The sequence below is a fragment of the Callionymus lyra genome, chromosome 2 (assembly GCF_982586985.1).
Source record: "Callionymus lyra chromosome 2, fCalLyr1.hap1.1, whole genome shotgun sequence".
Taxonomy (NCBI): domain Eukaryota; kingdom Metazoa; phylum Chordata; class Actinopteri; order Syngnathiformes; family Callionymidae; genus Callionymus; species Callionymus lyra.
Window position 1 is genome coordinate 167,023 of NC_141819.1, and position 14,117 is coordinate 181,139.

At 39.7% G+C, this 14,117-nt stretch overlaps 1 protein-coding gene across 1 annotated transcript in view; it reads right to left on the reverse strand.

Annotated features, from left to right (window-relative positions):
• LOC148085010 (LIM/homeobox protein Lhx8-like) overlaps window positions 1-13,794 on the reverse strand; it is a 52,564-nt gene extending 38,770 nt beyond the window's left edge. The window contains exons 1-3 of the mRNA XM_087785554.1: window positions 13,753-13,794; window positions 10,299-10,421; window positions 3,068-3,189 (exon numbers count right to left, since the gene is read on the reverse strand). Coding sequence (XP_087641680.1) covers window positions 3,068-3,189; window positions 10,299-10,421; window positions 13,753-13,794 — 287 coding nt within the window. The remainder of the gene's footprint in view (window positions 1-3,067; window positions 3,190-10,298; window positions 10,422-13,752) is intronic.
• Window positions 13,795-14,117: the final 323 nt, after the last annotated feature.

Consider the following 14,117-nt stretch of genomic DNA (forward strand, 5'->3'; position numbering starts at 1 on the left):
TGTGTGTCTGGAGAGTTTGATTGTGTTTGATTGTGTTTACAGTGTGTGTCTGGAGAGTTTGATTGTGTTTGATTGTGTTTACAGTGTGTGTCTGGAGAGTTTGATTGTGTTTGATTGTGTTTACAGTGTGTGTCTGGAGAGTGATTGTGTTTGATTGTGTTTACAGTGTGTGTCTGGAGAGTTTGATTGTGTTTGATTGTGTTTACAGTGTGTGTCTGGAGAGTGATTGTGTTTACAGTGTGTGTCTGGAGAGTGATTGTGTTTACAGTGTGTCTGGAGAGTGATTGTGTGTACAGTGTGTGTCTGGAGAGTGATTGTGTTTACAGTGTGTGTCTGGAGAGTTTGATTGTGTTTGATTGTGTTTACAGTGTGTGTCTGGAGAGTGATTGTGTTTGATTGTGTTTACAGTGTGTGTCTGGAGAGTGATTGTGTTTGATTGTGTTTACAGTGTGTGTCTGGAGAGTGATTGTGTTTGATTGTGTTTACAATGTGTGTCTGGAGAGTGATTGTGTTTGATTGTGTTTACAGTGTGTGTCTGGAGAGTGATTGTGTTTGATTGTGTTTACAGTGTGTGTCTGGGGAGTGATTGTGTTTGATTGTGTTTACAGTGTGTGTCTGGAGAGTTTGTGTTTGATTGTGTTTACAGTGTTTGTCTGGAGAGTTTGATTGTGTTTGATTGTGTTTACAGTGTGTGTCTGGAGAGTTTGATTGTGTTTGATTGTGTTTACAGTGTGTGTCTGGAGAGTTTGATTGTGTTTGATTGTGTTTACAGTGTGTGTCTGGAAAGTGATTGTGTTTACAGTGTGTGTCTGGAGAGTGATTGTGTTTACAGTGTGTGTCTGGAGAGTGATTGTGTTTACAGTGTGTCTGGAGAGTTTGATTGTGTTTGATTGTGTTTACAGTGTGTGTCTGGAGAGTGATTGTGTTTACAGTGTGTGTCTGGAGAGTGATTGTGTTTGATTGTGTTTACAGTGTGTGTCTGGAGAGTGATTGTGTTTACAGTGTGTGTCTGGAGAGTGATTGTGTTTACAGTGTGTCTGGAGAGTTTGATTGTGTTTGATTGTGTTTACAGTGTGTGTCTGGAGAGTGATTGTGTTTACAGTGTGTGTCTGGAGAGTGATTGTGTTTACAGTGTGTGTCTGCACGACTGCAGTGAAGATGTGTATCAGCGAAATAAATGTTACTAAAAGTATTTCAATGAAACGTAAATATATAAATATATATTTGAATAAATCATCTTCGAAGTCAAACTTCAGAAACATTGAAAGATACTGTGTTACATGTTTAAAAACATGTTTAAATATGACGTCATGACTCACCTGAAGTAGTACTAATACAGTACTGTGTTACATGTTTAAAAACATGTTTAAATATGACGTCATGACTCACCTGAAGTAGTACTAATACAGTACTGTGTTACATGTTTAAAAACATGTTTAAATATGACGTCATGACTCACCTGAAGTAGTACTAATACAGTACTGTGTTACATGTTTAAAAACATGTTTAAATATGACGTCATGACTCACCTGAAGTAGTACTAATACAGTACTGTGTTACATGTTTAAAAACATGTTTAAATATGACGTCATGACTCACCTGAAGTAGTACTAATACAGTACTGTGTTACATGTTTAAAAACATGTTTAAATATGACGTCATGACTCACCTGAAGTAGTACTAATACAGTACTGTGTTACATGTTTAAAAACATGTTTAAATATGACGTCATGACTCACCTGAAGTAGTACTAATACAGTACTGTGTTACATGTTTAAAAACATGTTTAAATATGACGTCATGACTCACCTGAAGTAGTACTAATACAGTACTGTGTTACATGTTTAAAACATGTTTAAATATGACGTCATGACTCACCTGAAGTAGTACTAATACAGTACTGTGTTACATGTTTAAAAACATGTTTAAATATGACATCATGACTCACCTGAAGTAGTACTAATACAGTACTGTGTTACATGTTTAAAAACATGTTTAAATATGACGTCATGACTCACCTGAAGTAGTACTAATACAGTACTGTGTTACATGTTTAAAAACATGTTTAAATATGACGTCATGACTCACCTGAAGTAGTACTAATACAGTACTGTGTTACATGTTTAAAAACATGTTTAAATATGACGTCATGACTCACCTGAAGTAGTACTAATACAGTACTGTGTTACATGTTTAAAAACATGTTTAAATATGACGTCATGACTCACCTGAAGTAGTACTAATACAGTACTGTGTTACATGTTTAAAAACATGTTTAAATATGACGTCATGACTCACCTGAAGTAGTACTAATACAGTACTGTGTTACATGTTTAAAAACATGTTTAAATATGACGTCATGACTCACCTGAAGTAGTACTAATACAGTACTGTGTTACATGTTTAAAACATGTTTAAATATGACGTCATGACTCACCTGAAGTAGTACTAATACAGTACTGTGTTACATGTTTAAAAACATGTTTAAATATGACGTCATGACTCACCTGAAGTAGTACTAATACAGTACTGTGTTACATGTTTAAAAACATGTTTAAATATGACGTCATGACTCACCTGAAGTAGTACTAATACAGTACTGTGTTACATGTTTAAAAACATGTTTAAATATGACGTCATGACTCACCTGAAGTAGTACTAATACAGTACTGTGTTACATGTTTAAAAACATGTTTAAATATGACGTCATGACTCACCTGAAGTAGTACTAATACAGTACTGTGTTACATGTTTAAAAACATGTTTAAATATGACGTCATGACTCACCTGAAGTAGTACTAATACAGTACTGTGTTACATGTTTAAAAACATGTTTAAATATGACGTCATGACTCACCTGAAGTAGTACTAATACAGTACTGTGTTACATGTTTAAAAACATGTTTAAATATGACGTCATGACTCACCTGAAGTAGTACTAATACAGTACTGTGTTACATGTTTAAAAACATGTTTAAATATGACATCATGACTCACCTGAAGTAGTACTAATACAGTACTGTGTTACATGTTTAAAAACATGTTTAAATATGACATCATGACTCACCTGAAGTAATCCAGTCTGCAGAAGACGTCCTTGTCTTTGATGAAGCAGCTGCTGTGAGAATCCAGAGCCTCGTGACACACAGAGCAGGACAGGCAGCGAGAGTGATAACACACATCGTTCACCTGCACAGACACACACGTCACACACTACACACTGAGAGATAACACACATCGTTCACCTGCACAGACACACACGTCACACACTACACACTGAGAGATAACACACATCGTTCACCTGCACAGACACACACGTCACACACTACACACTGAGAGATAACACACATCGTTCACCTGCACAGACACACACGTCACACACTACACACTGAGAGATAACACACATCGTTCACCTGCACAGACACACACGTCACACACTACACACTGAGAGATAACACACATCGTTCACCTGCACAGACACACACGTCACACACTACACACTGAGAGATAACACACATCGTTCACCTGCACAGACACACACGTCACACACTACACACTGAGAGATAACACACATCGTTCACCTGCACAGACACACACGTCACACACTACACACTGAGAGATAACACACATCGTTCACCTGCACAGACACACACGTCACACACTACACACTGAGAGATAACACACATCGTTCACCTGCACAGACACACACGTCACACACTACACACTGAGAGATAACACACATCGTTCACCTGCACAGACACACACGTCACACACTACACACTGAGAGATAACACACATCGTTCACCTGCACAGACACACACGTCACACACTACACACTGAGTGATAACACACATCGTTCACCTGCACAGACACACACGTCACACACTACACACTGAGAGATAACACACATCGTTCACCTGCACAGACACACACGTCACACACTACACACTGAGAGATAACACACATCGTTCACCTGCACAGACACACACGTCACACACTACACACTGAGAGATAACACACATCGTTCACCTGCACAGACACACACGTCACACTCTACACACTGAGAGATAACACACATCGTTCACCTGCACAGACACACACGTCACACTCTACACACTGAGAGATAACACACATCGTTCACCTGCACAGACACACACGTCACACACTACACACTGAGAGATAACACACATCGTTCACCTGCACAGACACACACGTCACACACTACACACTGAGTGATAACACACATCGTTCACCTGCACAGACACACACGTCACACAAGTCACACACTGAGAGATAACACACATCGTTCACCTGCACAGACACACACATCACACAAGTCACACACTGAGAGATAACACACATCGTTCACCTGCACAGACACACACGTCACACAAGTCACACACTGAGAGATAACACACATCGTTCACCTGCACAGACACACACGTCACACAAGTCACACACTGAGAGATAACACACATCGTTCACCTGCACAGACACACACGTCACACACTACACACTGAGAGATAACACACATCCTTCACCTGCACAGACACACACGTCACACACTACACACTGAGAGATAACACACATCGTTCACCTGCACAGACACACACGTCACACAAGTCACACACTGAGAGATAACACACATCGTTCACCTGCACAAACACACGTCACACACTACACACTGAGAGATAACACACATCGTTCACCTGCACAGACACACACGTCACACACTACACACTGAGAGATAACACACGTCGTTCACCTGCACAGACACACACGTCACACACTACACACTGAGAGATAACACACATCGTTCACCTGCACAGACACACACGTCACACAAGTCACACACTGAGAGATAACACACATCGTTCACCTGCACAGACACACACGTCACACAAGTCACACACTGAGAGATAACACACATCGTTCACCTGCACAGACACACACGTCACACACTACACACTGAGAGATAACACACATCGTTCACCTGCACAGACACACACGTCACACAAGTCACACTGAGAGATAACACACATCGTTCACCTGCACAGACACACGTCACACACTACACACTGAGAGATAACACACATCGTTCACCTGCACAGACACACATGTCACACAAGTCACACACTGAGAGATAACACACATCGTTCACCTGCACAGACACACACGTCACACAAGTCACACACTGAGAGATAACACACATCGTTCACCTGCACAGACACACACGTCACACACTACACACTGAGAGATAACACACATCCTTCACCTGCACAGACACACACGTCACACACTACACACTGAGAGATAACACACATCCTTCACCTGCACAGACACACACGTCACACACTACACACTGAGAGATAACACACATCCTTCACCTGCACAGACACACACGTCACACACCACACACTGAGAGATAACACACATCGTTCACCTGCACAGACACACACGTCACACACTACACACTGAGAGATAACACACATCCTTCACCTGCACAGACACACACGTCACACACTACACACTGAGAGATAACACACATTTTTCACCTGCACAGACACACACGTCACACACTACACACTGAGAGATAACACACATTTTTCACCTGCACAGACACACACGTCACACACTACACACTGAGAGATAACACACATCCTTCACCTGCACAGACACACACGTCACACACTACACACTGAGAGATAACACACATCGTTCACCTGCACAGACACACACGTCACACACTACACACTGAGAGATAACACACATCCTTCACCTGCACAGACACACACGTCACACACTACACACTGAGAGATAACACACATTTTTCACCTGCACAGACACACACGTCACACACTACACACTGAGAGATAACACACATCGTTCACCTGCACAGACACACACGTCACACACTACACACTGAGAGATAACACACATCGTTCACCTGCACAGACACACACGTCACACACTACACACTGAGAGATAACACACATCGTTCACCTGCACAGACACACACGTCAAACACTACACACTGAGAGATAACACACATCGTTCACCTGCACAGACACACACGTCACACACTACACACTGAGAGATAACACACATTTTTCACCTGCACAGACACACACGTCACACACTACACACTAAGAGATAACACACATCCTTCACCTGCACAGACACACACGTCACACACTACACACTGAGAGATAACACACATCGTTCACCTGCACAGACACACACGTCACACACTACACACTGAGAGATAACACACATCGTTCACCTGCACAGACACACACGTCACACACTACACACTGAGAGATAACACACATCCTTCACCTGCACAGACACACACGTCACACATTACACACTGAGAGATAACACACGTCGTTCACCTGCACAGACACACACGTCACACATTACACACTGAGAGATAACACACGTCGTTCACCTGCACAGACACACACGTCACACACACACTACACATGTCGACCCACGACTCTTGACAGCGACAGGAAGCGTTGGAGGCGCGTCGACCCGCGACGCCTCAGAGGTCAGAGGTCATGATTATGATCAAGACGGGTTAACGATGTTCTTTAAGATTGTCAGTCCTGTGCTCGACGCTCACGTTCCAACGTATGAGAAGATAAAGGTTGTTCGGCCCTGAAGAGCCAGTCGTCCCTGGATCAGACCGAGGAGGACGACTGGCTGCAGGGAGTCATGAGGTGATCCAGGTAAGTACCTCTTGCAGACAACATGGCCCTCCTGCTGTGCACTGGACCAGCTCACTCCTGCAGTGCACTGGACCAGCTCACTCCTGCAGTGCATTGGACCAGCTCACTCCTGCAGTGCACTGGACCAGCTCACTCCTGCAGTGCACTGGACCAGCTCACTCCTGCAGTGCACTGGACCAGCTCACTCCTGCAGTGCACTGGACCAGCTCACTCCTGCAGTGCATTGGACCAGCTCACTCCTGCAGTGCACTGGACCAGCTCACTCCTGCAGTGCACTGGACCAGCTCACTCCTGCAGTGCATTGGACGGGCTTCTACAGTGTACTGCAGATGAGAAACAAGGTCTTTGCTCTGCTGAAGTGATGAAGACGTTCCAGCAGCAGAGATGACCAGAAGACCGGTGGATGGAGGCCCTACTGGACCTCAGCTCTTTGAACACGTTTATAGCCCTCTATCCCTGTCGTATGTCGACGGTAAAACGACTCCTGACAGGTCAGTCCAGGAGATACTTACTTACATCTATCGACCTGAAGCGTACTTTCACGATAATCAAGAGACATCGGAAGTACTTGCGTCTACTGCTACTCTCTGGCACCAGGACCTTCACCAAGTGTGTGGAGGAACCAATGAGAGCAAATGGGGTGAGGATCTTGACCTTTGTGGACGACTGGTTGATCCTTGCCAGGTCAGAGGCAGAAAGTCACGCTCACACACAGAAGGTGATGAGCTATATTGCCACCCTGGGGTTCATGGGGAACCTCAGCAAGAGCGCCCTGACTCCAGCCTAGCAGTTATTTTACCTGATGTACTGCTGAACACTGAGGAAGGATACGCCTCCCGGTCACGCGTATCCAGCTCATTCTCCGACTGACAACACAGTTGCTTGAAACTCGGCGTAATGTGACGACAGCCGGCGCTGTTATGTCCCTCCTGGGGCTCGTGGCTGCAGCTGCACGGCAGTACGGCTGGAGTTGCTGCAAATGAGGGCTGCAAGCTAGACCCTAAGCGGCACAAGAACGAAAAGTGAGCCTTCACGCTCGGGTTTTGCAGGACATCAAGTTTTTGGAAGGAGGGTCTGTCCGAGTCGTGGCTGCCAAGATGTGGTCTTGGTTCGGTCACCTGGTGGCGGACCTCTACGCCAACAAGGAGAACTTCAAATGTCGTCTTTGGTTCTCCCTCAGGGCCTCTGATTGCCCCCCACTAGGCATGGACGATTTGGCCCACTTGAGTTGGGCTACTGTTTGCCTTCCCTCCTCCGCGACTCCTCCTCCCTTTGGTTCGGGGAACAAAGCAAGTCTGAGGTTAATAATGGTGGCGCCGGACTCCCCAGGCAGGGGGGACTCTGACGGCACCTCAGGTGCTGGGTCTGCCTCTCAAAGTGTGGCTCTTGCATCGGACAAGCTGAGCGGGACTCTGGACCAGGACATTCTCCACACGCTGGATTTTCGCTGGTGTGCAGACGAGTCCCCGGACCACAGCTCCTGATTGGTCTCTGCTGTCTTTCCTGCAACATTTGCTGGATAACGGACATGGCGACACTGACAGTTTTTGGATCAGCAGTAAGAACAAGGCATGTGGGGTGCTTCGGCGCGTACCCACCCTCTGGTGGTACGGTTCTTACGGGTGGCCTACAGGCTTCCACCTCCTGTGAGGCCTTCCAGCCCTCAGCGGGCTCTCCAGTTCTCCAGCTGGATTTTCTTGCACCAAGTCCCACCGGACATTTTGTTTGAGGTCTCGATCCTTCTGGCACAGACGTCCACGAAGAGAGCGAGTGAGCTTGTTAGCCCTGAGTGTCGAGGAGTCATCAGTGTCATTGTGTCCGAACCCAGAGTTCCGTTGTCGGAAGGATCTCAACTCCTCCTTCCGGGCAACAACTCTCACGCTGCAGGCCTTTCAACCGCCGCCCTACTTGGGTCAAGATTTTCACCTGTTGTCCTGGTTTTGTTTTGCGGCGCCTGGTCTCACTCAGCTGCTCTGATGCCTTCTTCACAGTAGATGTTGGTCTGGTGAGCCGGTCTCCCCTCAGAGGTCTCTCATTGGGTGAGATCGGCCATTATCCAGGTCTACCAGGCAGCAATTGATCTGCTCCTAGCGAATTAGGGGCACATTTCACCCGTGGTGTGACAGCTTCAGTCAGAACCAGATGAACAGTACCAGATGAGTCAGTGAGTCAGAACCAGATGAACAGTACCAGATGAGTCAGTGAGTCAGAACCAGATGAACAGTACTAGGTGAGTCAGTGAGTCAGTACCAGATGAGTCAGTGAGTCAGAACCAGATGAACAGTACTAGGTGAGTCAGTGAGTCAGTACCAGATGAGTCAGTACCAGATGAGTCAGTGAGTCAGTACCAGATGAACAGTACTAGGTGAGTCAGTGAGTCAGTACCAGATGAACAGTACTAGGTGAGTCAGTGAGTCAGTACCAGATGAGTCAGTGAGTCAGAACCAGATGAACAGTACTAGGTGAGTCAGTGAGTCAGTACCAGATGAACAGTACTAGGTGAGACAGTGAGTCAGTACCAGATGAGTCAGTACCAGATGAGTCAGTGAGTCAGTACCAGATGAACAGTACCAGATGAGTCAGTGAGTCAGTACCAGATGAACAGTACCAGATGAGTCAGTGAGTCAGTACCAGATGAACAGTAGTAGGTGAGTCAGTGAGTCAGTACCAGATGAGTCAGTACCAGGTGAGACAGTGAGTCAGTACCAGATGAGTCAGTACCAGATGAGTCAGTGAGTCAGTACCAGATGAACAGTAGTAGGTGAGTCAGTGAGTCAGTACCAGATGAGTCAGTGAGTCAGTACCAGATGAACAGTACCAGATGAGTCAGTGAGTCAGTACCAGATGAACAGTACTAGGTGAGTCAGTGAGTCAGTACCAGATGAGTCAGTGAGTCAGTACCAGATGAACAGTACCAGATGAGTCAGTGAGTCAGTACCAGATGAACAGTACTAGGTGAGTCAGTGAGTCAGTACCAGATGAACAGTACTAGGTGAGTCAGTGAGTCAGTACCAGATGAGTCAGTGAGTCAGTACCAGATGAACAGTACTAGGTGAGTCAGTGAGTCAGTACCAGATGAGTCAGTGAGTCAGTACCAGATGAGTCAGTGAGTCAGTACCAGATGAGTCAGTGAGTCAGTACCAGATGAGTCAGTGAGTCAGTACCAGATGAGTCAGTGAGTCAGTACCAGATGAACAGTACTAGGTGAGTCAGTGAGTCAGTACCAGATGAGTCAGTGAGTCAGTACCAGATGAGTCAGTGAGTCAGTACCAGATGAACAGTACTAGGTGAGTCAGTGAGTCAGTACCAGATGAGTCAGTGAGTCAGTACCAGATGAACAGTACTAGGTGAGTCAGTGAGTCAGTACCAGATGAGTCAGTGAGTCAGTACCAGATGAACAGTACTAGGTGAGTCAGTGAGTCAGTACCAGATGAGTCAGTGAGTCAGTACCAGATGAACAGTACTAGGTGAGTCAGTGAGTCAGTACCAGATGAGTCAGTGAGTCAGTACCAGATGAACAGTACTAGGTGAGTCAGTACTTGATAAAGTGATGCGTTCAAAGACCTTCAGTAAATATTTGTCGATGATCTCCTGATCACAACAGACGCAAACACTCCTGGTCTGCAAAGCTGTGGAAGTCAAGGTGTGTAGAGACGCCGGCTCGTCCAGTTCCTCCACTGACGCCCCCTGAACACACACAACAATGAACACACACAACGATGAACACACACAACGATGAACACACACAACAATGAACACACACAACAATGAACACACACAATAATGAACACACACAACGATGAACACACACAACAATGAACACACACAACGATGAACACACACAACAATGAACACACACAACAATGAACACACACAATAATGAACACACACAATAATGAACACACACAATAATGAACACACACAACAATGATGAACACACACAACAATGAACACACACAACAATGAACACACACAACAATGAACATACACAATAATGAACACACACAACAATGATGAACACACACACAACAATGAACACACACAACATTGAACACACACAACAATGAACACAAACAACATTGAACACACACAACAATGAACACACACAACAATGAACACACACAACAATGAACACACACAATAATGAACACACACAACAATGATGAACACACACAACAATGAACACACACAACATTGAACACACACAACATTGAACACACACAACAATGAACACACACAACAATGAACACACACAACATTGAACACACACAACAATGAACACACACAACATTGAACACACACAACATTGAACACACACAACAATGAACACACACAACAATGAACACACACAACAATGAACACACACAACATTGAACACACACAACAATGAACACACACAACATTGAACACACACAACATTGAACACACACAATAATGAACACACGCAACATTGAACACCCACAATAATGAACACACACAACATTGAACACACACAATAATGAACACACACAACAATGAATTATTTAAATGTTTGTTAAAATATTTATTTAAATGTTTGTTTGAATGTTTGTTTAAATGTTTGTTTACATTTTTGTTTAAATGTTTGTTTACATTTTTGTTTAAATTTTTGTTTAAATGTTTGTTTAAATGTTTAAATGTTTGTTTAAATGTTTGTTTAAATGTTTATTTAAATGTTTGTTTACATTTTTGTTTAAATGTTTAAATGTTTGTTTAAATGTTTGTTTAAATGTTTATTTAAATGTTTGTTTACATTTTTGTTTAAATGTTTGTTTAAATGTTTATTTAAATGTTTGTTTAAATGTTTGTTTAAATGTTTGTTTAAATGTTTATTTAAATGTTTGTTTGAATGTTTGTTTGAATGTTTGTTTGAATGTTTAAATGTTTAAATGTTTGTTTAAATGTTTAAATGTTTAAATGTTTGTTTAAATGTTTAAATGTTTGTTAAAATGTTTAAATGTTTGTTTAAATGTTTAAATGTTTAAATGTTTGTTTAAATGTTTAAATGTTTGTTAAAATGTTTAAATGTTTGTTTAAATGTTTGTTTAAATGTTTATTTAAATGTTTGTTTACATTTTTGTTTAAATGTTTGTTTAAATGTTTATTTAAATGTTTGTTTAAATGTTAATTTAAATGTTTGTTTAAATGTTTGTTTAAATGTTTAAATGTTTGTTTAAATGTTTAAATGTTTAAATGTTTGTTTAAATGTTTAAATGTTTGTTAAAATGTTTAAATGTTTGTTAAAATGTTAAAATGTTTGTTTAAATGTTTGTTTAAATGTTTGTTTAAATGTTTGTTTAAATGTTTGTTTAAATGTTTAAATGTTTGTTTGAATGTTTCTTTAAATGTTTAAATGTTTGTTTAGTGTTTGTTTAAATGTTTGTTTAAATGTTTGTTTAAATGTTTGTTTAAATGTTTGTTTAAATGTTTGTTTAAATGTTTGTTTAAATGTTTGTTTAAATGTTTAAATGTTTAAATGTTTGTTTAAATGTTTGTTTAAATGTTTGTTTAAATGTTTGTTTAAATGTTTAAATGTTTGTTTGAATGTTTCTTTAAATGTTTAAATGTTTGTTTAGTGTTTGTTTAAATGTTTGTTTAAATGTTTGTTTAAATGTTTGTTTAAATGTTTGTTTAAATGTTTAAATGTTTGTTTAAATGTTTGTTTAAATTTTTGTTTAGATGTTTAAATGTTAGTTTAAATGTTAGTTTAAATGTTAGTTTAAATGTTTGTTTAAATGTTTGTTTAAATGTTTGTTTAAATGTTTGTTTAAATGTTTAAATGTTTGTTTAAATGTTTGTTTAAATGTTTATTTAAATGTTAATTTAAATGTTAGTTTAAATGTTTGTTTAAATGTTTGTTTAAATGTTTGTTTAAATGTTTGTTTAAATGTTTGTTTAAATGTTTGTTTAAATGTTTAAATGTTTGTTTAAATGTTTAAATGTTTGTTTAAATGTTTGTTTAAATGTTTGTTTAAATGTTTGTTTAAATGTTTATTCAAATGTTAATTTAAATGTTAGTTTAAATGTTAGTTTAAATGTTTAAATGTTTGTTTAAATGTTTAAATGTTTGTTTAAATGTTAATTTAAATGTTAGTTTAAATGTTAGTTTAAATGTTTGTTTAAATGTTTGTTTAAATGTTTAAATGTTTGTTTAAATGTCTGTTTAAATGTTTGTTTAAATGTTTGTTTAAATGTTTGTTTAAATGTTTGTTTAAATGTTTATTTAAATGTTTGTTTAAATGTTTGTTTAAATGTTAATGTACATTTTATTAATATATTATTAAAACATCTTCTTCACTGTTAAACGATATTTTGTTTCATTCAAACATATTTAAAATCACAAAATCTGAGACTTTAGTTAACGATAGAAATAAATACATAGAGAATTTACTTCAAATTCAAATCTACGGACGAGTGAGAATCAAGATTATTATTATTATTATTATTATTATTATTATTGTTAATATTATTATTATTGTTAATATTAGTGTTAATATTAATGTTAATATTATTATTAATATTATTATTATTGTTAATATTATTGTTAATATGATTATTATTGTTAATATTATTATTATTGTTAATATTATTATTAATATTAATATGATTATTAATATTATTATTATTATTATTATTGTTAATATTATTATTATTGTTAATATTATTATTATTATTTTTTAAATTAATATTACTATTATTATTATTATTATTATTATTATTATTATTATTATTGTTAATGTTATTATTATTATTATTATTATTATTATTACTGTTAATATTATTATTATTGTTAATGTTATTATTATTGTTAATATTATTATTATTATTGTTAATATTATTATAATTGTTATTATTATTTTTTTTGTTAATATTATTATTTTGTTTATTATTATTATTAATATTGTTACTATTGTTTATATTATTGTTATTATTCTTGATATTATTCTTGTTAATATTATCATTACTAATATCGTTAGAGTTATTATCAAAGATCTCCTACCATGATGGTCTCCTGGTCCAGCAGCTCCGAGTCTTCGCACATGTTTGCGAGTTCGACGCTCGCTCCGCCTTAAATAACCTGGACCTGCTCGCCAGCTTCACTCGTCACCATGACGACGTCAGAGTGACAGCAGATCGTCATCAGACTCACTTCAGGTCCACTTGATATTCTCCAGATCTTTGTTCCAGCTGTCAATCATCGCCGCCACTGAAGGAGCTTTGATTGATTTAATGACAGCATTTAACTGATGGAGAGACTCATTAACTGTTCAGCCTTTAATTGTGGAGGCGCAGCAGGTCACAGTGAAGGGGGGGCACCCCGACACCCCTGAGACTCCCCGAGACTCCAGAGACTCCCCGAGACTT